This window comes from Asterias rubens, chromosome 1 (assembly GCF_902459465.1).
Source record: "Asterias rubens chromosome 1, eAstRub1.3, whole genome shotgun sequence".
In the NCBI taxonomy this organism is placed as follows: domain Eukaryota; kingdom Metazoa; phylum Echinodermata; class Asteroidea; order Forcipulatida; family Asteriidae; genus Asterias; species Asterias rubens.
Genome location: NC_047062.1, coordinates 17,398,478 through 17,425,911, shown reverse-complemented (window position 1 = coordinate 17,425,911; position 27,434 = coordinate 17,398,478). Strand labels below are relative to the sequence as shown.

Sequence of the window (27,434 nt, the reverse complement as noted above, 5' to 3'; positions counted from 1 at the left end):
AATGTTTTATACCATCAACCTCTCCCCATTACTCGTAACCAAGAAAGGTTTTATGATGATAATTATTTTGAGTAATTACCAATAGTGTCCACTGCCTTTAAGTAGGAAGACTATCATGCCTGTAACTGAAAGTTCACCACGCTTAGCACATTTACGGGCTTTGGCCTGAAACCTCCTTTCCTAAATTTAATTATGTGGAAAGATCGGGTATCATTTTTCTCTGTCGTCTGATTCGACACAGCTGGTGATAGAAACATGTACATGTACTTGACATTAATTGGGTCATTGCGAGTAATATGATGACATGAAGCTTACCGAGCATGACTAGGGTGAGTCCGTTGAACCAGGCTCCTACGTAGGTCAACAGCCACAGGATGACGGCAAACTGTAAAGACAGAAATATAAAGGGATGGATTTATCATCAGAGATCACATCTTCAGGAAACTAGGCTAGTTTAAAAATTTACGCCATTTAGCCACTGGCTACAAGTTAAGTTTTAATAAACCATCATTAATAATAATAAAACAATTTAAATGAATCAAATAACAATAAAAAGCATTTATAAAGCACATAATATGGGAGTCTCGGGGCAATTTACAATCGGAAAGGGCTGGGGAGAAAGAAATCCACAGGAAAAAAGTAAAGAAAACAAAGTCAAGCAAAGTAGATACAATAAGTGAAACAAATGTTTTACAAATTGATAACAGAAAATTGCAAAACTAAATAAAAATTAATAGTCACAAGGGTATATTAAAAAAAATTAATAAAAATTAAATACAAATATATCAAATATATTTTTTTAACAGATACAATAGTTAAAAGATGAACAGTATTTTGAGGGCTGAGGTTACCAGCAAATTCACTCTAGGCAAAACATTGTCAGCATCTGGCCCAAAAAGTCATAAAATAAGCAATATTGAAATTAAAAAATTATGTTTGAAAAAAATGTGGGTACATAAAAAAAAAATAGCAGGAAAGGAGGGGAGAGGTTACTAGCACACATTGCCCTAAAAAAAAGCTGTGGTCAACAATAGTCCTTCTGCATATTTGGCCCAAGATAGATTTAGGTTGACACTAGCAGTGATTGATCCATCTGTGATGAAAGACACAGGCCAAGTTTGCACAAGGACTATCATTGACCGTAGTTTGAGTAACATTGCCCAAACTCTGTCTAGTCGACTATTGGTTGGACTGAGCTAGTCAACTATTTGGAACCAACCTACCACACCGGGCATGGTTGCATCGCTGGTTACCAACAGCTGTTTTCATAGCACAGCGCAGAATGGACCAGTTATAACAAAATGATAACGTGCCTTAAGTCGAAAGTTGTATTGATGACATGACTACAGTCGTACACAATACAACTTCTGTGTGCATGCCCTACGTACACCACTAAACATTGATCCTTACGGAACTTGACCAAAGCTGTACTATTATTTCTACCACTATTTAACATACCTTGATGGAGTCCACAAAGTCCTCGACCAGCAGGAGGTGTCTGAGGCAGCCACTGTGGGCATTGATCTTCTCAATCACCTTGTCAGTGTACTTCTCTACTTGTTCCTTGGACAATGTGATGTCACAATCCAGGTGGGCCCTGCAACAGAAACACACACACAAAAATATAAATCTTTAATTAGCGAACGGTTACAGTTGTAGAAACCACTCCAGAGAGTTAGACCACTAGTAAGAATGTAAGTAACTGAGGCCATGGCCTTGGCCTTTGGTTGCCCATGTCCTAGCCTTGGTGCCCCTTCGCTCGGCCCCAGCGGCCAGTCTATCCAGGACCGCTGGGATGGGCTAAACACTTGAACAGATTCTTGTTCAGGAAGTGCGTCATGCGTACAGTGCATAGAAATATGGCGCATTGTTGAGTGCGATGCATCATGGGACTGCGTATTATTAAAACGATGAGTGTGCATGATACGTTTGCCCATCCCAGCGCCTTTGGTTAAAGCAAGGCGCTGGGGACGAGCGAATGGTGCCCCTTCAAAAGTTTCCCATCAACTTAAAGTTTTTTTAATGGACGTGCCCTCTCCAAATGATAAATGACCTTGCACTCTAAAAGATGAAATTCCAGGCCTGTGACACTAAGAAAGCATTGTTACGTTTTAACTAATTATAGACCACAAGACCCAAATAGCGCCCTCACTAAGGTTAATGAAGACCTATCATTGGTCGAGAGTTGTGCATGGTGGTACACGCAGACATGTTTCAAATGTTTGACCTCAGCGATGGTGGCCAATGCAAGGAGTCTTTTACCAACCTCGTTCCTAGGGGTGATCGATCTTGTGGCGCCATTTTTTTCTAGCATGCCTTGCTCGATCATAACCCCTGGAATTGGCAATTTAAAATGTGCTATATTCTAGCACTTTCAAATGAGCTTATCTTTCAATCTTTTCTCCGCATGCACGCATGTCTTTCGTCTTAGAGAATGTTTTTGTTTTTGTGTTTGTGTCATAAAAAAGGCGGGCGTGATCAACATGCAAATATCTTAAAACTACATGCGCACACACTTGACATCTAATGCATAACCAATTTCATGAGTCAATCAGTGTTGTTTCTCAGTACACATTCCTCCCAGGGGTTAGTGGCGAGAGGTATCGATACAGCACGCTGCCCATGGTAGCGAGGCTGGTCTTTTACATCTTCAAGAAATGGATGGTCCATATTCACCTATCTTTATGGTCACAAATCAGCTGAGCACAGGGTTACCAGCCAGAAATGGTGATGTAAAGACCCCCTTTCAACGGGAACTTGAACTGGCCACCTCCGGATTAATCTACCAAGTCAGTTTCCCTTGTGGTGTATGACTTGAACATTGTAACTTACACAAGAAAAGAGTTGTATTTGTGTGAACATGTATACAAAATAGTTTTAGCAATGTGTGAAATTTATGCGGTCTCCCACACGCATGTCGTGCAGGGGCTACTTTTGTTGATGCAATGTGTTTTTTTACACAATTTACATCCGCCTCGAAATAACCCACAGCACCCAAAGTAATTGTCGATGTGCCATGTGCTTCTGCTGTGAAGCCATTTGCCCGTGCGAAATACTGTGCCCCTTCAAGAACAAAACTCAGGGCTGGAATAATATAATGTCTCAACTGTGACGAGCATAAACCTTCCACTTACTTGAATGGGTTTCCTTCTCCAGTCTTCTGTACAGCCTGCATGACAGTCTTGTAGATGCGGAAACTGATGGTAACCGTCATGACGGCCAGGAGAAGATACGCCACCACGCTGATGAAGGAGCAGAGGCTGAGGGCAAGCAGCACCAGAAAGACGCTGCCGAATACAACCCCGGACTTCTTGGGATCTCTCCAGTAAACCAGCTCAACCACTGTAAAAAAACAAGCACAGTCGCAGGGTAACAAATAGATTTTTTATGCATTCTGTCCACCTCTCATAATTTGTTTAAAGGATACATTTGGAAAGAAATTGTTTTGATGTGCCTAAGCTAGACTTGACATGTTTGTACTCTGGGCATTTGGAAAAACATTAACTTCATGTTACTTCACAACCACACCAAGCTATATGAAAAACAGACCCCTTGCATTGGACGCCTTAGCTCAGGTCAGACGATGGAAATGTGCATGTGTGTACACACCACACACAACTCTCAGCCAATGACGGTCTTCATTGACCTCAGTGAGGGCGCTGTGTTGCGCTTGTGACATCATATGCAAGGGGTGTATGTGATACATGAAGTGTCATTATCTATGTGCAACAAGGTTTATTCTATTCCTACCACAAGTGCACCTCTATGTACATTATCTACATACATGTACATGTAGTAGCTGTTGAATGCTGGAAAGAACACGCCATACTGTACATGTATGATGTATTCACAGATGTAAAGCATATGTATTGAATTGAGTATAAACAACGCTGAGAATGTTGTGCTTGTACACATTGACATACATTTGATTGCATCCGATATTTCTTTAACGTTATGCATCAAGGGAATGCGAGAATTCTTTTGAAAGAAATCTTGACCAATCCTGTATAAAATCAGGCTCGCCCTGACAAGATGTACATGTTACTTCGTAAGTAACTTAATGTAATTCGATTTCTGACTCTTGTGCTAACAAACAATTATGCTCAAACAATCTGGGCTCAACTTACTTTCCCATTTTTATATTTTGATTAATTTTCAAATTGTGAATTCTGAAAGACATTTATTACATGCCTCGAGAATTGAACTGGCCCTTCACATTGTCAACATCTTGACAGAATGTGAAGCAGGAGTGGCTGGAGGAGCACTCTAGATATTGTTTTATATTATTAGTCTTATTGTCTCTGAATAAGCTAGCCCCAAGATACAGCTTTACGCTGCTGTTACATTCATGTAGGCTACCTTTTTATATGCGTTGCAGATTTGCATAAAATAAGACTGCCGGATTTAGAGGTGGTTTTTGTCTGGCATTCCTAGTCCCACCAATTTCACAAACAGCTCTGGATTGTTCTTCAAATATTATGTACAACACTTATTTGCTAAGCAAAGTGTGATCATTCTTGACACCTCATTTTGAGATGAATCTTAGTGTTTTGTGAAATCGAGCCCTGGGCCCAATTCCATAGAGCTGCTTAAGCACACAATAGTAGCTAAGCACGTAACTAAATTATGCTTACCAGAATATGGTCACTAATAGCTAAAATTACAGCTCTGAGAAATTGGGCCCTGCACGTCACCGTTGGGTACAATTTACAAAGTGGACACGGTGCACTTTATAACAAAAAAACACTGGAAGCAAAACCTACAGCTTGTGTGCAATTTGATATCATGACAAAATAAGCAAACGATCAATTATAACAAGCATACGTACAAATAAATATTAATATTATGTCAGTCCAACAATTGTCACAAAAATTAGTATTTTACAAAACATAGAAAGCCAAGAAATATTTCATACTGGAAAAAAAAAGAAAAAAAAACTACCCACAAATATTAACACATGGAGAGAACGAGGTGTTAAAACGGTTAAAGAAAAAAAGTTTTAAGTTGTGTTCATAGATAATAATGGAAAAAAAGAAAAAAAAACTACCCACAAATATTAACACATGGAGAGAACGAGGTGTTAAAACGGTTAAAGAAAAAAAGTTTTAAGTTGTGTTCATAGATAATAATGGATGTATGCGGTTTCGTTCATTGGCCAGTCCTGTGCCAATGCTCTTCAGGAATAATTTAACACAATAATTTTTGCATGGCCCAATATTGAGGTCTACAATACCTTGTCTAATAAAATATAGAAACATTTAAAACTTGAGGTACCTCAAATAATTATTCAAAACAATTCATTTACATAAATCATGGAGGAAGAAATTTCTCCATGCACAAATAAACATGTATAACCAAACACTAAAGGTATTGTACAGGATTGTATTTACAATCCTGTTTATTTAAATAAACAAATATTTTTGTTTAATTTTAGTCTGAAGAAAGCTCACTAATTCTGAAGTTCGTATCCTGTATTTTTTCTGAAAATATTTCCCTCTGAAATGAAGCAATATTTAAGAAAACATTATCTGAAAACCTTTAAAAACTCACAAAACAGATTAAGTCCAAAAGTTTACAGGTTTGGTATGGCTGATCACTTAACATGAACATTGTCTGCGACTGTTTTGTCAACTAAACCAACCTTCAGGTATCAAAGCATGTGTGTTTACATGATTAAAATTGTGCATGGTTTTTCTCCGGATTCGCACTGAAAAGAGATTAGGTCCAAACAGTTTCACGTTTCGTGACTGTTTCGTTAACTCTACCAACCAGTACTTTTAGGTATCAAAAGAACCAGTACTTTTAGGTATCAAAAGGTTGTACACACATGTTTAAAGGCAGTGGACACTATTGGTAATTGTCAAAGACTAGCCTTCACAGTTGGTGTATCTCAACATATGCATAAAATAACAAACCTGTGAAAAATTTAGCTCAATCGGTCATCGAACTTGCAAGTTAATAATGAACGAGAAAAACACCCATGTCACATGAAGTTGTGTGCGTTTAGATGTTTGATTTTGAGACCTCAAGTTCTAAATCTGAGGTCTCGAAATCAAATTCGTGGAAAATTACTTCGTTCTCTAAAGCTATGGCACTTCAGAGTGAGCCGTTTCTCACAATGTTTCATACCATCAACCTCTCCCCATTACTCATCACCAAGAAAGGTTTTATGCTAATAATTATTTTGAGTAATTACCAATAGTGTCCACTGCCTTTAAACTCAAGGTAATTGGCATAACATTGTGAGGAAACCCTACATGTTTTGACAACAGATGTGATGTATACGTGCTGAAAAGCATGACAGCAAAATTTGTGTCAAATGGGACAAGAACAAAGACCTTGTATGTAAAAGCACAAAAGGAAAACATGCAAGAAATGAGGTTGTAATGATTGTGTGTTAAAGGGAAGGTATACTTTTGATAATTAATGGCAATGAACAATTTTGGTTAGAAGCCTAGAGCAGTTTTCGATAGTATAAAGCATTTGAAGACATTTAACTTAAAATAGATATCAGTGTTTATGACCCAAAGTTTGTAACCTGTGAAGCGTTTCTGTCAGTCACGTTTCGCAGATTATGTATTCCTCTTGCAGATTATTTCAGTGTGGACATAAACCCATTCGTATTTTTGGCGATGTCTAAAAAAAAGCCACCACTTTTTGAAATGAAATGTTGGTTTTATTTAAAACATCAACATAGCATCAAACCAATCAAACAGTTCTTAAAAACCAAGGGAATGCTTCGCCTTTAATCATCAAACCACAGGCTTGTAACCAGCCAGGTTTCATGGGATTCTCACACTATATGACCATGAGGTAGAATTCACCTACATGTACTACCACAGGAGACAGAAGCTGGTTAATGATTACACTTGCAGAAATCCTCGTTATTGTTTGGATTATTCCAGGCCAGACAGACAGACACATAAACTATTTAACAGATGATCAATTATTGATATAAATGTTTAGACACCAATCATTGTTCAAACACCAGAGGATCATCTTGGGGGCCTTGGTAAAACTGCTGGTAGAATCAGCTTCCTTTGTCCTGTGAAAATTATATTTTGAACCACTTTACTTTACTCGACAGGAATTAAGAAATTTGTCCGCAGAATTAATTTTTTTGAAGTTCCAGTTTTGTGTGAGAATATCGTTGTCACACTGAAACCATAACTTAAAACCAAGTAAAGACAATCAAGTTTCTCATAAAAATTAAAATGCACCAGGATTTCTTTTTCGCTTTGGAGGAAATGTTGTTTGTGTTCAGCGTGAATCGCCAAACCTTGGGCTGCAAGGCACAGCTGATAAATGGGCAGTGAATGGATTGGGCTTCTAATCAACAATATCTGGCAATATGTAACAGAAAAAGAACAACCTCCAACCAAAAAACCTTCAGACAAACCCCCCAAGGAAAAATCCTTGTGACTGATTAGCACTATTTTTTCTTCCACCCAAATCAATACACCTTTTGAGGGGTAGTTGTGGAACTAGTCTTTTGTCATGTTTGCATAACAGCCTCATGTCAATGGGTTTTGTGGGAGTGCAAAAACAGTAAAAATACCGTATAGCTCAGTATATAGTAGTCAGCTCATGAATTTCCAGCCTCATCATCAATGACTGGCCAAATGCATGAAACAAAGACACAAACCCAAGGCATGGACAAAATGCATGGACCAAATGCATGGACAAAATGCATGGACCAAATGCATGGACAAAATGCATGGACCAAAGGCAGGACCAAAGGTAGAACCAAATAAAAGGCATCCAAAGTCGGACCAAAGGCATGAAACAAATGCATGATCCAAAGGCATGAACTAAAGGCACAAACCAAAGGCATGAACAAAATGCATAGACCAAAGGCATGAACCAAAGGCATGAACCAAAGGCATGAACCAAAGGCATGAACCAAAGGCATGAACAAAGTGCACAAACCGAAGGCATGAACCGAAGGCATGAACCGAAGGCATGAACCAAAGGCACGAACCGAAGGCACGAACCGAAGGCACGAACCGAAGGCACGAACCGAAGGCACGAACCGAAGGCACGAACCGAAGGCACGAACCAAAGGCACGAACCAAAGGCACGAATCAAAGGCACGAACCAAAGGCACGAACCAAAGGCACGAACCAAAGGCACGAACCAAAGGCACGAACCAAAGGCACGAACCAAAGGCACGAACCAAAGGCACGAACCAAAGGCACAAACCAAAGGCATGAACCGAAGGCATGAACCAAAGACACGAACCAAAGGCGTTTAAACATGTTCCTTTTCAATATGTAAGTCCTACCATACATGATAGAACAGAAGACACAAACAACAGAGTTTTTTTTAATGAGGTATTTTTAAACAACAATTAAAGCACTGGTCCTTGCTCTCTGATTAAAGCGAGTCAACAGTCTATATGGAACCCACTCAACGCCCGGCCATGAATTAATAAGTGATGTGTGGTAATAGCAAGCGAGTGTCGAAGCTACACTGTAAATCAACTTGATTATTACGGCGTAGGGGCACAATTCATGAAACACTTGACCGAAATGAGTTCAGCCGCGGGTCTCTCCAGGTATCTCGACACTGCAATTTAATGGACCACAGACTGACAGAGAAGAGGCTGGCAGCACAAACAACAACAGCAGGATGTGTCTCATCATAGATCATTGCTCACAATCACACACACTGATAAACACTTGTAAATAGTGGATACCGGAGCTCTTCTAAATAGTCCTTAATTACTTCCACAGATAGAGCTTTGTGGAGTCCAGTCAAAACATGTGCACTGAAGAAACAATAAACAGTGCTGTGCTTTCTTAACCCAAGGAACACATTCGTAAATGATGTACTCCATGAGCTGACTGACAAACCATGGACAATTATCGTTATGAGGAAGCGAACATGAGCTTACAAAACAACAATCCCACATACAGCGATTCAATTTTTTGCTGTTGAACATGAAGGCTTGCATGGTCAATGTGGGTACCAAGTCAGTAAGAAAAGACGGATTGCACAATGTGTCACATATCCCATTGGCGCCAGCGCCATCTTTGAGAAATTGTTTCTCAGTTTTAATAAATCATTTCCGCCAAGGAAAAAAAAAAATAAAATCTATGATGATTTAAAAAATGTAATTGTTCATTCCATCTCTTTGTGGTACATGGATACCTAATGGTGATTTCAAAAATTTCAGAGAGGATTGTGGGAAATTTATGACTATTGCAATCCACCTATCTCTGCATATTGTTTACAAAAGGGCCATTCCAGGAAAGATATAACACATGAAGTGTTTTGCTAACCTGCAGCCAATTTCACGAAACTTTCTGCAACTGCGTAAGTCCACTTGCACAACATTTATGGCGCATTACGCCATAAAAATTGCGCAGGTGGACTTACGCAGTTGCAGAAAGTTTCGTGAAATCATCTGCTGGAATTACACAGAGCCCATCTCGATGAAGATTGCGAGTTAAAAAACATTCAGTGAGGATCGTGGGAAACTTGTGAAGTGATGTTATTGCAGTTTACCTACAGTATCTCTGCATATGGAGATAGTTGTTTACAAAAGAGTAGCTTTTTTTGGTAGGCAAGATACAACACTATTCAAATGGAATTTGGGTTCACATTTTTTCAACATTGGACCCTAAAAGTCTGTTTACAAAAGAAATTTATTTGTTGGCTGACTTTCACATCTTACAAGACAGCATTTTTTTTCCGCCGAAAAGTTACTCAAGCATTGAGTAAATAGAGAAGAAAACATTTGCATGCTGTTCACAATCACAAACTACAAAATCGAAAATCTATTCCGAATCTTGACTTATGAACCTTGAATGTAGAAACTGTGCCGTCTCAAGATGTAGCATGTGTTTAACCAACCATGTTTGGTCACTAACGCAATACCACTCTTGTGAGAAATGGCTTTGCGAGGACTGTGCCATGAATAATTAAATTCGCAACAAAAGCTATGTATGTCAAGGTTCTCTTCTACAGGATTTACTTATGAAAATACAGTGTCAAGGATTAAGGAACGTGGTGCACATGGAACGAATTGGACACTTCTGATGATGAACTACATGTAAATGTATCCAAACTTTTTTCAGCCCTTAAAATTTACTAGGAGACTTGTGCATTTATGAACACACAGAGTAAATCAAAATGTTATAACAACAGAGACACAATTTAATCAACAATTAGTACATCAAGGTGAAGCGAAATTACATAAAAGAATGTTACAATTTGCAGCTAGGGGTGTGTTTGGTGATTTTGACCAGAAAAAAGTTGTTGACGTAGAATTCCCTGAACACAGCGATTTCCGAGAGCTACATTATTAAAACCAGAAATGGTTACTGACTTCGTGAGTTATCTCTTGAACATTTTTTTTTTTTAATTGGACAGTTTTTATTTTATGTTCAAGAAATGGAAATTAGTAATTAATTAATTGGTGTGCTTATTTAAAAAAAAAAATCACCCCATTTTTTAAAAAGAGTTCCTTTAAAAATATTTGCTAGATGATGTAAAATCTTCCATATTGAAACCAAGCCATCTTGGTCGGCAAAACTGCAATCAAAGCAGCTTAACCGTACATCCTTTACCAACGACCGAGGCTCAAACCCGGCTCTAGTGGGGTCGCCACTGGTGGGAATCACACAATAAAAAAAACGCACCCCTAGCTGTTCTTATCTACTACAGTTTAGTATTGTTTAATAATTTACAGCACATTGTGTTATAGCGCAAACTAGTAAACTACATCATGCAGCATTGTTATGGCACCAGAAACATTTACCATCAGCACATCCTGATAAGATGATGAGATTGGTTTGAGATGCGGGAGGATGGAAGGAGGCAGGAAAGAGGAGGAGAAATCAGGGAGAAATAAATACATGTAAGTGTTAAATGAATGAGGAAAAATTAAAATCACGTAATGTTCACCCACAGAAAAAAAACAATGCACCAAAAAAACAAATTCCAGCCTTGAAAATTAAACTTAAGGTACTGCACAAAATAACACTCAACTTTCAAACCCATCTAAAAATTAGAAGTATTTATGAATGGCGGGTGAGGCCTACATGTTTAAGACTAAGTGTTTTCATAGTAACCTTTATTAAGGCTTGTAAAAGCATCCTACATGTACACCAGGGTGTTAATATTCTTATCACATAAAAAAATGTACCTGGCTTTGAAAAAAAAAAAATATATATATTTATAAAAAAAATCACATTAAACATTCATTACAAGAACATGGATATTACACAACAAACAAAGATCAAAACTGAAATTATCAAAAAGAATTTGTAAAAGAACACAGTGAACATCTATGGCTTGTATGGTCGTTGCTGGTAAAGCCTCTTTAAATGCATATTTAGGGTGGGATTCAACCCTATGGAATTGCCATGCATGACTAATAGCATGCCTTTATGATGCAGTCCGCTGGAATTTGACTGATGGAAGTAATTTTGAAAAGTGGCCACAGATAAGAAAGGCTGGTAGATGTTACTACAGTTTGTCGGACATGTCCATTTCTTAGTAAATGGCTCTATGGCCACTGATTATTCCATGATTATTCCAAGGAGCAACCTTGGAGTCTACTCTAATATTGCACATAGTCTGATGAGACATAATGCAGGGGAATTGTTACCATGGCAACCGGAAAACCAAACCTGCAATGTCTTTTCGCAATAGGCTGAAAATGCAACAGCCATTATGTCTCCCTCCCCCCCCCCCCCGAACCAAGATGTTTGTCAACGACTCATGATTGCTAGCTTTTGGAAACGATCACATTGAGGGTCTGTCATCATCTACGCGTAGTACATGACTTACATGATCTACATGTAAACAACATCCTAGTACATTTTGTAACTACCAAGTTTCCTCAAAACACCCAGTATTTATTTATATAGGACTGTACATTTTAGAGCTGAATCAGAATGCATTTCTTGCAGGTGTGAAAAAAAAATTGCATATACCTTATTCAAACAATGAAAACAACACAATGTCTACTTTACTTTTTGGATACAATACACTGTGATGGGTATAATATTGACCAGTATATTTTGCCATTGATCCATAACCTTGAGCAGTTTGTTACGTGTACACAGGACCTGAAAAAATACATTCCTACCAACGAGCAAGCTTTAGAATTTCGCAATGCCCATGTACACAAAATTTAGCCTCCCCGCCATTGCATTCAGCGCACTCTGAAAACCGTGATCATTCTAGCTGAATATAATGACCAGAAGAATTCTAAAGACAAACAAAATTTCAGGTCGACATAAATCCCGCCTAATTAAGGATTTTTTGTTCTCTCCCATCATCATCCCAGTAGTGTTCATTGTGTGCATAGGACCCAATCAATATCTGTGTGTAATTGCCATGCAGTGTGTCTACTCATACTGTGGTCTACTTAATCATTTAGAGAGTGGCAATGGCATCCACTGTGGTTAAACCCAAAGTACCAGTATGCTCATTATGATTCGGCCAACCTCTTTACTATAATGCTGCTTGCATACGCAGCAAGCAATTGCCGTGCGAGATCGCTGTAGTAATGGTCACTTGGGTACATACAACCTCTGCACAACAACGCAAGAAGCAAGCAATTGTTGTACGAGCTAGCTGTATAGTAATATAAACTTATGTAGAGCAAATCTCGTTACCTCCTCTTCTACGTGGCATAATTTTACATGATAAGTAAGTCAGTCCCTGTAATGCACTGAGAGCCTCTGAGTGTTCAGCAGCCGCTGGTCCCCATTGCAGAGACCCAGGGTATCAATATCAAAGGCCCCTTTTGAATGGGTACCATTGAAGTAATTCAATGTCAGGACACAAAAAACGTTCTAACGTTACTTGCCTCTCTGTGCACCCTTTGCAATATTTGATAAGAGGCGATTTGGCTTTTTCCTTGAAACGTCCTCACCCCTATTGAAAAAGATCCAGTTGATTTATTCAAAGAATGAAATTTGAGGTGTGTGCAGGATTGTGTAAATTTGGGTCAACATCTTACTTCATTGCAATCTTAGTCTATGCAATAAAGTGTTTTGTTGGAACTAGAACGCCTATAAGTTATAACCTACAATATGTAAACAATATTAATTTTTGGTTTTACCCATCTATTAAATATGTAAACAGTTTGTTTAATTTTCAACCTGTTTTTTTTTCCCCTTCAAAAATTGCTGGACAAAACTGTTAGCCCTTGTAAAAAAATCAGAAGGTAGCTTTATTTAAAAGCAAACAAGCATGAGACGGACCATTTATTATATTGAGTGGCCTTCGATGTTCGTTTCCCTCCCATGACCTACATCGTCGTCACCACATTGATATTATCATTGATCATACCAACATTGACAATAGGTTTACAAAATATGCCGCAAATTTAGTCTCAGCTAACAGTAGTGACAGATTTTCCCCAAGTGGGTGTGGCAATTAGTGGTTCGTCGCAGAGACATTGTCATTTGAGTAACACGTAAGCTTGCCTCAGACTAGAGCTTGCGGACTGTCTCCCATCCCATTATTCAGGAAGTCACAATGACTCATTGTTAACAGCTCATTGTTTTATCTTTTTTTTACTCACTCTGGATGTTTCCTTATTGATTTAGACGGCTCACTCCATTAACCCAGTGACTAATGAATCCTCTATGTGTACATATGTACATGGTATACATACATGTACACGTTATATGCAATTTGTACAATAAATTTGTACATTAAATTTGTTTGTTTGTATGCTTTGCCAGATATTGACAGATGTTTGACTGAATTCTTACATAAATCATGGAATAATCTCTAACAGAAGCAGTGGTCGCTCTGAAGCGAACCGGTGGGTTTGCTTTCAATATTTGGACTACGCATACACTGATAGAGAGAGTGAACTCTTTACACGTTGATGTAAGACTTATTTAAAGGCAGTGGACACTATTGGTAATTACTCAAAATAACTAGCATAAAACCTTACTTGGTAACGAGTAATGGGGAGAGGTTGATAGTATAAAACATTGTGAGAAACGGCTCCCTCTGAAGTGACGTAGTATTCGAGAAAGAAGTAATTTTCCACGAATTTGATTTCGAGACCTCAAGTTTAGAATTTAGGTCTCAAAATCAAGCATCTGAAAGCACACAACTTCGTGTGACAAGGGTGTTTTTTTTTTTTTTTCCTCGCAACTTTGACGACCAATTGAGCTCAAATTTTCACAGGTATGTTATTTTATGCATAATTATGTTTAGATACACCAAGTGACAAGACTGGTCTTTGACATTTACCAAGTGTCCAATGTCTTTAATGTTGTTTACAGTACAATGTACATCTGAACCAAACAAACAGAACCCTTCATCCCAAATAACCTTCAAAGCTAACTTTGTAAGTAAAATATGTACCACCAGACTTTATCTTCTACATTCCAAACACTGTTTCTCCCATCTATCATGGACATTCCCCCAAAAGCAAGCCACAATTTATGCTTAAATACACAGCTTAACAAGTTTCATTCATGTTTTTAAATTCTCCAACTAAGGATGTTGATTTAACTACAAGTATTTCAATATGCCAAGTGTGGTACGATTTAATTCGCAAACACTAGTGCAAGAAGAATGCATCCCAGAGTGCATAGGAGCTATGTAAATGACCTACATCGAACTGGTCTATTGTGATCAATAAAACATGGATTAAAAAGAATCCCTGTATTGTTTTACTAAGAGACAATGAAAACATTAATTAATCAATGAGAACATTCAGCAGTGTGAATGTCTCATAAGACTGCTTTTGCAAGGACAAATCTTGCCCGGCAAAACAATAGCCTTGTTTAACCAGCCATATTGCCATGAAAATTAACCGACTAGTCTCCTTCAGCTAGTTTAAATTCAACGAGCACAAGAACTGTCTGCTTAACAGCTCATCCAGAATTGGGCTTCAGTGTTCGGATAAGGAAATCCACTGAATTTCATTCATCTCGACCTCTCATGGCTCGCTGAGACGACTACTTAAATAAAAGCTCGTTTTCCCCCTTATACTGAATTCCCAGAAGAAATTGACTGAGGCCATGACAAGGGCTGGCCCCTTGTGTACTCTACAGCCTTGCATCCTTACAGTTTCATCATAGTGTGTGCAATCAGGGAAAAAACGTGGGTTGTTTTGTGCACGGGAAGGTCTTTAAAAATGCAAGCTACATACATGTAAGCATTGCCCTGTATTCTAGCCTACAGTCATAAAAAAAAAACCTACTGAGATTTTTGGTATATATTGCAGGAGTAAAAATATTGTAAAGTCTCTTTTCATGCAGAAAAGAAAAAATTGTATATTTGAACTATGTGACAGATGAAAGCCTGGTTCGTACAGGTAATTCAAAGATATTGAAAAAGTAGGGACACCACCAATATAGGGCTAGATAGTTGGTAGAGTGCCAGTACGTTAATTGGGAGGTCGTTGGTTCGAATCCCATTCTAGTCAGTTCTTTGCGAAACATTTGCTGTGTAAACAGCCCTGTGACGTAAAAATTTGCTTCGCATTTGCAGGCAAATTTAATAAGGTATATGAAGAAAGAATTAGGTAAATCTCGTTGTACTAGATAACAAAGAAACAAAAAAACAAATACTTTTCATTGTCAAGAGACATCCATGAATTTTAATCAGATTGGCACTACATTTAGTTCCGGAATCAGCCCCAGCATTTATGGGCTACATTTTTCCGGAATGACCATTTTTTTTCGCCAGCGGCATTTTGTGCATCTCGCAGCTGGAGAGTATCACTTATAGAACTAACCCCAAATGACAAGCGGAATTCTTGACCAGTAATTTGAAGTTCTTCTCCGGGCAAAGAAGTATGACAATCGATATTCATCAATATCGCTAGTTCAAAATAGAAATTGTGAAGAATTCCGTGTTTAGGAGAGCAAGACATGGAATTTCACTTATTTCAATACAAACAGAATTTAAAATTTATCACTTGTGGTTTGTCACTTGATATTTATTTTTTAAATCAACAACAGCATAGTCAGATTGTAGGCCTTTGACAAAACACTCAATGATTGTTAAACAAATCTATTTCTTCCCAAATAAAGATATTGACAAAATAGGAAGACCTCCAAATCTCCAACAAGGGCTATAGCTCAGTTAAAAGAGCACCGCAGGTCAATGTGGAGGTCACAGGTTCAGGTCTCTCTCTAGTCAACTTTGTCTTTGTTCAACCCCCCAAATCCATTTCCCAAGAATTACAGATGGCAACCGAGCGCCTTTGTAATGTACTTGTACAGTACATGGTATGGTTTAAAAGTATGTCACATTTGCACTAAGAGTAGCAAGTTTGTTTTTCATTTTTTTGTCATTAATTATCCCGATGGGTGTGGGATACATGATGCAAAAAATGATGCAATTTACAATAAAAAATATATAATAAAGCTTACACTGCTGGCACCAAGGAGTCGGTAAGTCTACCGATCATTTTACCCGACGACAACTAACTGGACCATTGCTATTTTTTCTCAACTCTGTGTAAACCTTTCTGTGTGAACGCCCGAGGGATGCGCTCAATAACTGCCGTGTGATATTTATTGAAATAAAAAACAACAAGCCTGGTTATATTTGTTGATGTTAGTGGGTTTGGTAGTGATCATTGGGAAGATGATTCAATTATGTACTCCTGGTGATGGTGTACGGGGTCCAGGCTGGTATGTCGGTATTTTGGTCACAGCTTTTTTCTGAGTCTTGTAGTCGTGATTGGGAAAAGATTGTTGTGTGTGTACGGTAATTATATCATCTATGAAAACAAATAAGATGTCCGTTGAAATGAGATTCCATGAGTCCATAGACGCAATGAAACATTTGTTAAAATTATTCAATTTCTATCGAAAGGTTTTACTTGCTGTAAGTATGGTATCGGTAGTGAACATCCTGTGAAATTAGTTCGACTAAAGTCACACCCCCGTTGATTAAAAATCAATAAAACAATTTGAATCTGAGAAAAAGTCATGCAATTTCTGAGGGTTGGTGTCCGTTTACGAATGCTGTGGCCAGAGATGTTTTCAGTACCTAGAATGACACGAAAGCCTTTGTCCCTGCATGGTCTTGCCCTTGGTGCCCCTTCAAAAGTTTCCCACAGACTACACTGAAAATGGCCTTGCCCTCTCAACATTGGAAATCAACGGTTAACAAAATAACAGTGTGTGCCGTGTCTGCTGTACCACCAACACTATACCACTTCATGTGACATGCACATGTATTACCCATGGACAACACATCATGTAATGTGGCAGTGAGTGATAATCACATCTAATCTTTGTCATGTTTACTGTACTTATATCACCCAGCTCACACCAACCTAATTATGCATCTCTTGATATGATTTTGATATGAGCTAATGTTTTCTGAAATAACTAGACTGAATTGAGCGGATGGTGCAGCACTAGACTCAACTTCCTTGAGAGAAACCCTCACAGTATCCTGCACAGGGTACAAGATACATGACTTAAAATTGTGATAAACCCTTTAGAGCCCATAGCAGCCACAAGCGCCTTTTACCAAAAATGGCCCCTAAGGTTCAACCTACATGTACTTCCATTCACAGAAAGAGGTCAAAGTACAGGTCATGTCCTCGTATGAACTTTTCCCAATGTACACCTGTACATGTAGTATGTTTAAACAAAGTATGTATCTCAATATCTTAAAACACAAAACTTAATTTTCTGTTCCATGTTGTTTCTGTTGACATTTTTACTGACAAAATTTGATTTTAAGAAATGAAAAGTACCAGCAATTTCTGAGTGTTTTTTGATGATAATACAGTTACAGAAATTATTATGAATGTCTAGTAATAAGTTAATTTAAACACACCTAGATCGTGCCAAGTGTGTCATGATACGTGTGTCCTTTTAAAGCAAGACACAACCATTTTTACTTCACCTTTCAGATGGGACCCAAGAAGGGTGTTGGCACAGTGTTTCTGGCAGTGGCTACCAAGTGCACCACAGCACCTTGTAAACCCTTTCAAGAAATTAAGGTGCTATGATAAATGTTCTCATAATTCATTCAAAACTTTGAAACCTGTCTTCAAATGCGCTTAGCCAAGACTCAAATGTTATTATTATCTCGGAAGTGAAAGCTACCCAGCGGATGCCTCAACACAGTAAGACGGTTGCAATGTACAATGACTCATGAAATGAATTAAATATGTGAAAAGGAGCTCAACTGCCATAAGATGGTGCATACTTGTTATCTCAATTGGGTACAAACAGCCATGAGTCAGTCGCGGTTAAGACCATAGAGCTACACCATAAAGCAAGACCTGATAGACCCTGCCGCTGACTTGTCATGAGTCCGTTGCTGACATAGTGCTTACTACGCAATTTTTTACACATGTACATGTATCTGTATCATGAGGGTCATACTACAGCTGTGAAGGTTTAAACCAATTTGTGAAGCCATGGTGAAACACAACGAGGTAAAAAGTGAACAATTCTGTCCTTGAAAATAATGTCCAACCTACATAATGTAAATGTATATAAAATGTATTATACACACCAAGTTTATGGACTAGATGTAATGTACTAGCCTACATGAATGTTGCAAAGACTGCCAATTGCAATACAATACAAGTAGCCAATATAAAATGTCAAACAGTATCTAGTTTGCGAACATGTCTTTGTGTGCGTGGAAGGACGCAACCAAAAGTTACCAGAGAAAGGGCGTAAGCAATATACATGTATGCACACAGTTGTGTTTCAAGACAACTATGTAAGAAGATTTGATCAGTTTCTGTGATTCATTAGTCATCATATAAAGGTTAACTTCTGCATATAGGAATAGGAAAGTATGTCTTTGGGGAAATTCCAGCAACCAAAAATGTAACTTAGTAATTAATGCAACTATTTTGTTTCTGGAGCCATTTTTTTTCCTTACGACCTTTTGTTTTGAAAAAGAGTAATTGTGTGCTCGGAAGAAAGGCGTAGAGACTAAGCTTGGGCGATATCACGATATTATCGAATATCGCGATATTAATTTGGAAACGATTTCGAGATCGGATGGATTTGGTTTTAATCGAAATATCGATCGCGATAATCGCGATAATCGCGATATATCGCGATATCGATTAAATATCGCGATGTATTTGCTAGCTGAGACATCTTGCACCCCATAGGTTTGGAGTAAAACCAGAAGAATAGGTCATTAGAACACCTCTCCTATGCTATGACTGTCTCTTCTACAACTTTCACGTGGAGTTTGAAGACTGATGATGTCAAATTTAATTAATCGCGATTATATCGAATATCGCGATATATTGGCGGCAATATATCGTGAATAAAATAAATCGATATCGCCCAAGCTTAGTAGAGACTTAAGCCCTTCTTCTGGGTAGGGTACAAAAGGAAGTACAAGTACATGTAATTGACAGATTATTTAGTACACCCTTGGCCATTCAAATGTACATACCACCACCACCATCATGTTATTTGAAAATATTTCTGGTTAGAGCTCAGTCACTCAATAGTGAACTAACCCAGGACTACTACACGTAATATTAGCACATTCACATTAATTAGTATAAAATGCTATCTTGTTGTCAGAGATTAACAAATTTTGTTGAGCGAACAGAATCAGCTCCAAGTAGAAATTTTACAGTTCCTTGTTTGAAAATAGAAACTCACTGTCAATTAAAAATTTGTTGAAAGATGATCTGGTTCAGGATGTCAAACATTTTCTGACTTGTCGCAAATTGAAATGAGCTGGATGTTGACAGCAATTGCAACTAGCAGGGTATTCAATTGTTTTGTGTACACCTGGCTTATTATTGATCTGCCCCAATGGACACGTCAACGCATATTCCAATTCAGTCAACGATTTCCCTTGTATAGCAGAGCAAAATGCTCCGCAAAATGTCTCAGTTGCTACGCACAAACCACCATTTGCTACTCAATATTTGTATTCAGTGTGCAAAACTTTCCAGTCTAAATATTTTGCTGCATAAATATGCAAAATTGCCGGACTAAATCGTCCCCTGCAATTTGTACATTTAATATCAATGTTCGTGTACACACCACAGTACCCAGTTTCCATAAACACGATCACAAACAAAATTGTACACCAAAAAAACTCATAAACCACTTAAAAAGTAAATTATACAGTTTGACAATAATACACAAACATTAAGTGCAAATCATTACATCTGTGAAGCTACTGTAAAAAAAAGATCAAGTCAATGACCTATGTTAAAACAAGATGAAAAATATGAAATAAAAAATGACAAAGGTTAATATAGCAAGCCACAAATGAGAGGTGAAAATGAGAACACGCACACGTGATTACAAAACAAAAAGATTATTCCCATGTGGAAAGGGACTATACCTCTGGGGTCGATCTTGGAAGGATCAATCAAGGCACCTGTGAAAAGGAAAGGAACAGCATGCACAATGCAAAAAATCTCATTAGTTCATTCGCCCGGTCAATGATGGATGAAGAATTAGCCTTTTTTGTACAATTAGGCCATGCCCGAATAAAATGTGTCTCTGGCAGGGCTGTGGCTACGGCTATCTATAACTGCCTATTATTTTTAACATAACAGCAGCCATTTGCCACAAGGGCAAGCCAAAGTCACTCATCTCGGACACAGTCTGACTTGGTGGTTGGTAGCACAAAGTTACCCACCCACACATTTGACGTTTCACTAAAGTTCTAATTTGTCGAGCACTACAGTTTTATTTGCTGACATTAATTCTGCAGTCCAGAGCAACTCAGTGTACTACAGGATGGCAAAGCGCTTTCAAAACAATCCTTTTGACAATCACAAGTTATGCAAAACAGAATCGTAAAAACGGTTCATACTTCCTGCGAATGGGAAACGAATTTCGACGTCACAAACAAACAATTTGCAATGTTGTTGAACTGTGTGACGTAAAAATTAGCCTCGCATTCGCGGAAAGTATGAACCGCGCTTAACTGTTCAATCAGCAAGTACCCACATAAATCAGATTAAATGTGTTCCAAGATTCTTCACAGTAGACCCCCTACCTTTTATCCCAAATCTACGCTGCACAATTCTAGACATGCACTGCGTTCGGATGATGTCATGTTTCCTGAACTCATGAGTAGTGAACTGGAGGTGGAAAACTCGTCGCGAGTTCATGACTTGGTCAAAGAACACGGCCCAGGCATTAAATGAGCAACATGCAAGATGACAAACGATATCGGCAGCTTGCAAAAGGCAGCACTACACCAAGGACATCACTCCTAAGGAGATCACTACTGCGTGGACTGAAGAATCTTGCCATAGGCTCCATGCAGATTTTAAGGATCATTTCCTTTTGGGTTAGAACTCTGGAAAGGTCAAATGTGATGAGAGGGAATGCAATGAGATAAATAGCGAAAGACATCACATGCAAGTTTTTTTTTTTTTCAGCAAAGGCTGTCTTTGAGTATTTAGAAAAGAGTTTTGCTAGCGTGAAATCTGCCACCAAGGTGAAGAGATTTAAACTGTGAAAAAGTATTGAATTTTCTAGGTAATATTTTGCAACTATAAAAAAATGACCCTAGATTTACAGGACCCATACAGGCCTGGAATTACACAGAGGGCATGGCCACAGTTGCCCCTAGTGTCTATGCCTTGGTGCCCTTTTAGAAGATTCCCAGACTGTGTCAGGATTTTCCTGTGAAAGTGCCCTCTGCAAAATGAAACTGGCCTTGCCCTCACAGATGAAATTCCAGGCCTGCATTGGTGTAGATTCATGCTATCAGCGTTACTGTTCTATTAAATAAATTGGTTGATTTAAATAAATACTGCTTCATCCCTATGTGTGTACATTGTACAGTGTACATAAAAAGAAAAATGCTCTAGAGTCAATTGCAAATCTCACTACAATCTTTTTTTTATCCACTAATCGTAAAAAAAAAACTTTTAAAAACTTTCCAACTGCAAATACTATAGGCCTATCTATCGCCAACTTCAAAGCAGTTATTTGCAAAGTGATTTTGTGGCTAACTACACGATCAATATTCAAACTGCACACTATTTGGCGAAAGCTTTGTAATCTGATAATGGCATGACAGGTCATTTTCAAACGCAGATGTGTTCCTTTTTGATTTTAAAACACTATTTTTATATTATTAAATTACAATTGGCAATAAAAATGCCCTTTCTTTATTAATTATACTGCAATATTTGACAAAGCAATAAACAGCCAACAGCTTATCACTCACTGGGCTTAGTTTTATTTGTTAAAAATATTTTGAAGCCGAGCCTCCAGCCAGAATGTAATGTTTTCTCAGAATTTTTAAACCATTGCACAACTTATCTTTTTAAGAACCACATGTACAGTGGAAAAATGCATGCAAACAAATTGCATAATATTTGTGTGATACTTTGTAGCTGAACTTCCTGCCATTTGAATTTTCAATGTACACACATACTTTGATTGATTGTCTTCAAAGACACGTGTAGATCACATTCTATAAATCTTGCTGATAAATTAAGTGTACAACTAAACACAAAGTTATGTAAAATGTCGACCAATGAATCAAGTTTAGACCAATTATAGTGCATTCCACTGGTATCTGTTTGTGTTAGAGAGGACCAAAATAAATTAAGTGGCATATTTATTATAGGATTGACTATGCTGGTTCAAACAGTTTGTTTAATTAAAGGAACGTTACAATATTGGTAAGAAACAAAAATCATGAAGATCACAGATTTACATAAAACTTACACGGTCAAATGATTATGATACATGTACATGTAGTAGAAAACATCCCTTGAATTATATCTGTCTGAAATTTCATATTTGATGAGAATTTTTTTGTTTTGGCGTCAATGTAAAGCAAAATTTGTTATTGGTTTTTCACTATTCTCTCGTGACCCAGATGGCCGATCGATCTCAAACTTCTACAGGTTTGTCAGTTTATGGTGAATTACATAAAAGTGCTTACCTTACACAGCCAGCAACTTTTTTGCAAGCAAAACCAATTCTGTAATGTTCCTTTAACAACAGATGTTTTTGTAGGTTTTTAAAGGTTCTTATCCAGAGGAAATATAAAAGATTCACATCACATTGCAGTAAATATCGCACTCAACTGAATAGTTGTGTATTTCGTGTACAGACTGCTAAAGAACAGGATCAATCGATCCTTATTTGTTCTGTGTTTTTCTTTTCTGATTAGATATGGTGCTACATGTATGTTACATTTCCAGATCCGGAAAGACTGCCACTTTATTATTCAGTTTGTGAACTAAAATAGTATCTTAGATACACTCAAATTTAATTGGGTTTTTTTGGTAACAAAATGAGTGAAAAAATGGCAGTCGGATATGGAAATTCTTTACAGTAATTTATTTAGTTGAACAAATTTTAATAATCATAACTTTTTTAGCCTGGGCTTGATTTCACAAAGCAATAATAGCCACCGTAAGACAAATTTTCAGTATCACCATAATGATTTACATTGTGACATCACACTAAGCAACTACGACTGATTTGCAGTTGCAATTAATTTTAGCTCTTTGTGAATTTAACCCCTGGACGACATCACAACTCTAAAAATACTCTATTTTTTCTTCATATTAGGCCGTCTTGTGGTATTCTTAAAAACTAAAAGACATCCTGTTTATTTTGTTCTCCATTTAGAGACATGGGGTGTATTGGTTTCTTTGATTTCAAATTTCTAGTTGGAAGAACCATAGCACTTGCTATAATTTGCTACAGTTATCATATTGTCGGGGCGAGGTAGGATCACAATTATCGCAATCTGTATAATTTGTTTTTAACCACGCTACTTTTTAACTCATTCATTTAAAATACCAATATAAGTTATTTCTTGGTCTGGGATGGAGTCATTTCACCTCAGATCAATGTAAAAAAACTAAGCCTTGTTCACCAAATCCCAGATTTAAGATTGGATAATGATTTTGAATTTTGATCACTAATTTTAGGCCAACCAATCAAGGCCCAATTTCATAGAGCTGCTAGGCACACAAATTGGCTTAGCATGAAATTTCTTCCTTGTTAAAAACACAATTACCAACCAAATGTCCACATGATTTTCAGGAAAAGCAAACAACAGCTGAATATCAACAGTAAAAGTAAGCAAAATGCAACCAATGGAAATTTTGTTGGTAATTGTGTTTGTATCAAGGAAGTTATTTCATGCTAAGCAAATGTTTGTGCTTATGAGCTCTATGAAATTGGGCCCCTATCACCAAGACCATCCATGTATATCTTTTGATTAATTAACTGAAAAAGTGGCTGTCACTTGTCAACATGGTCAATGTCTCTGTCACTGCATTTGCCATTTGATTTGTTTTATTTTACAGAATTGTCTCTGCACTTGTGATATTTGCACACTGATTAATTTATTGCAATGTTAGCAATGTTAAATACCTACCCAATGCTGGTGAGCTAGGTGGAGTGGGAGTTGGTTCATGTTGTTTTGAAGGTGTTGGCTCCGACTCCGCTACAGGATCGGGCGTGAATTGGGCAGCTTCCTGCGCCGCAGGCTCGGCCTCCTTCTCCCACGGATCGGAGAGAGGAGGTGACAGCTCGGGTTCCGCCTCGGCCGTGGTCGAATCTGGACTTGCCTCTGGAATAGGATTGCCAAAACCTTCATCGAAGCCTGTGTGTGATGGTTCTTTGGCCGGACTGTCCCCAAAGGAAAGGAGTTCCCCCGTGGGGACCTGGGATGGGTCGGCTGAGTACAGATCTTCTTCAGGATTCTCCCCACCAATTTTCTCGGAATCGTTGTCCAACCTTTCGAAGTCATTGTCGTACGAATCGTGGGAAGGTTCCGCACTAAACTGATTAAAATCAGCCATTTTAAAGTTTTATATGCCACGTGAAATAAAATCCGACCCGGAGTGTGTATAAAATGTCTCGAATCAGTCTGTTCTAGCAACGATCCACGTACAGAAAGGGAGAGAAGCTGCAATATTCTCCGCGAAAACCCTGTCGCAAAACACAAAATGGCCGATGATTGAGGATTTCGCAAACCTGAAAATAATGACGTAATGCAGTCAGTCTACGCTGCAATATGCGCGCGCCCGCTTTGTGCATGCATAATTCTGCTTACAAGGCTAGGCGGGGTCGTAGGTTGCCGCTGCCGCCCTTGGGCCGGCTGTAGCAGTTGATTATGCATGCAATACAAGACTCTCAAAATGGTTACAATCAATTCAATAAGCAGGCTCAGACAAAATAGAAGCAATATTTTTTTTTTAATTTATGCTTTAGTTTCATGTTTCTATTCAGTCTGACCATTGATAAAACAGCCTTTTCTGCCACATTAGTTAATAGAAAATAAGGGAAGAGATTAGTCCAATTTGGAAAAGCAAGGAAAACACATACACCACTCAAGCCAAGCACCACCCCCCCCAAAAAAAAAAAACACCCCAAAACTAAATCACCTCTGAAAACCAGTCAAACAATTGAACAAACAAAATACCCAGATGCACTGCTTCTCTCCGTGCTCAATGTTCTCACCAAGTAAGTTTTTATGGTCATTCTTTTTGCAAGTATTTTACCAATCTTTACCCAAATTATTAGAATTTGAGGCAATTCAAAAGACTGTCTTTATTTTCAAACAAACAAGTTACCACCCTTTAAGATAATATATAATACTAAAACCAAAAGATTGGGGCAATATTTATTGTAACGCTGTTCAGATTTGGAGGGTTTTCATAATTTCATATCAAATAATACAGACAACACCAAGGAAATGTTCATGAAAGAAGTTTATTGAGTTTCATTGTTAAATTTAAATAATTTGACAATTTGTTCATAAATAACAATCGTGACATTGAAAACATTAAACAATAATACTAATTTACAGGGCCTAATGTTATTATGCTGCTAATATGAAAATTCTATGGTTTCAGCCCATATAAATCCTGTGGTTAACAGGTCGTTGTAAGCAAACAATTCAGTGGTAAGCAGCATTTAGGCCTATTTTAATCAGTAAAGCAAGTAAACTCAGAAACTTGCTAAGCATAGAAAACAAATAAACAGGTAACCAGCAGAAATTTGTCTTGAAGTGCCCAACTCATTTTGTTGTTGCTTAGCAGTACTTTTCTGCGAAACGGCTTTGTGAGATTGGGTCCTGACCAGTAAGCACAAAATAAACAAAGTTAAAATACTTTTACCTTCATTTAACAAAACTTGAATACCTTTACTCTACATTTTCCCTGCTGTCAATGAAAATATCCTTAAGACACCTGCAGCAGATTTCACAAAACTTTACGCAACTGCGTAAGTCCACTTGCGCAATGTTTTTGGCGTAAGTTGTGCCGTAAATGTTGTGCAAGTGGACTTACGCAGTTGCGTAAAGTTTTGTGAAATCGACTGCTGTTTTGTTAGTTAAGAATAAGCAAAATCTTACCAATTTCCAAAACACTTTTATTATTTTGTTATAGATTTATTATTAGTTACTGCAAGAACCCATTGGTTCACATTTCTTTTCAAGCAATTCCAAAGTTCAGTCCAAACATATTTTGAGTAAATCCAAGATTATTCTAATGTTGTTTTTTTTCATAACAGTTATAGTCAGTAGAAATCGGGAGTTACTTTGACATACTAGATTTATATACAAGGACAATACTTTTACAAAATCTGCATTTCCACGAACTAAAACACAAGGATCTCTTTTTGAAATTGTAGGGGAATATCGAAGGGGGAAAAAAATGATTGATCACTAAAAGTCAAAAAGAATAAAATCTAAGACTCAGTGAGCAAACCTTTACGAATTGAACTAATGCTTTCAATAACTCATGTCACCTGAATAACACCCATCTAACGCATAAGTACCTCCCTTACAATATTAGACACATTTATGACAAAAGAACAAAATGAGAAGTATACTTATTTCAACCATAACAAAACACAAGTTAAATGTCACTTTCTGAAGCAATAAATTAAAACAATGAAATTCAATAACACTTTGTATTTGTGAGACACTACAGACAAGTTTCTGATTATCTCACATTATGCTACGATTAAGGACACATTAGTGCTTAAGGTACCATTTATCTCACATTATGCTACGATTAAGGACACATTAGTGCTTAAGGTACCATTTATCTCACATTATGCTACGATAAAGGACACATTAGTGCTTAAGGTACCATTTATCTCACATTATGCTACGATTAAGGACACATTAGTGCTTAAGGTACCATTGTTTTAAGACTTCCTCAGGCAGCATTTGTGGGCGTTCGCCAGCAATGGTTTCATTACCCATAATGCTTGATGTTGATTACCATTACCAAACGCCATAACCAATCACCTATGGGCCATCTTTTTGACCGCGTGAGGGCGCTCTCAATCACTTCCGGGGTTATATTCATTCATACCCGAAACAGTTAGTAAAGATTGGAACACATTACCACCACAGACATCTAATCCATCACAGACAATTAGACTTTTAAAGGAGCCGTTATAATCCACCTCCAAAGCAAATTGAAACTACGGCGCAACAAAAGTGAAAGAACGCCTATTGATTTGTGC

General features: G+C 37.7%; 1 protein-coding gene across 2 annotated transcripts in view; it reads right to left on the bottom strand.

Annotated features, from left to right (window-relative positions):
* LOC117300120 (reticulon-1-A-like) overlaps positions 1-24,932 on the bottom strand; it is a 32,588-nt gene extending 7,656 nt beyond the window's left edge. The window contains exons 1-5 of one of the 2 annotated variants that reach the window (XM_033783827.1): positions 24,328-24,932; positions 20,302-20,337; positions 3,135-3,342; positions 1,459-1,597; positions 316-385 (exon numbers count right to left, since the gene is read on the bottom strand). In XM_033783827.1, coding sequence (XP_033639718.1) covers positions 316-385; positions 1,459-1,597; positions 3,135-3,342; positions 20,302-20,337; positions 24,328-24,754 — 880 coding nt within the window. In that variant the 5' untranslated portion in view covers positions 24,755-24,932. The remainder of the gene's footprint in view (positions 1-315; positions 386-1,458; positions 1,598-3,134; positions 3,343-20,301; positions 20,338-24,327) is intronic. The other variant, XM_033783836.1, reaches the window with a different exon arrangement.
* Positions 24,933-27,434: the final 2,502 nt, after the last annotated feature.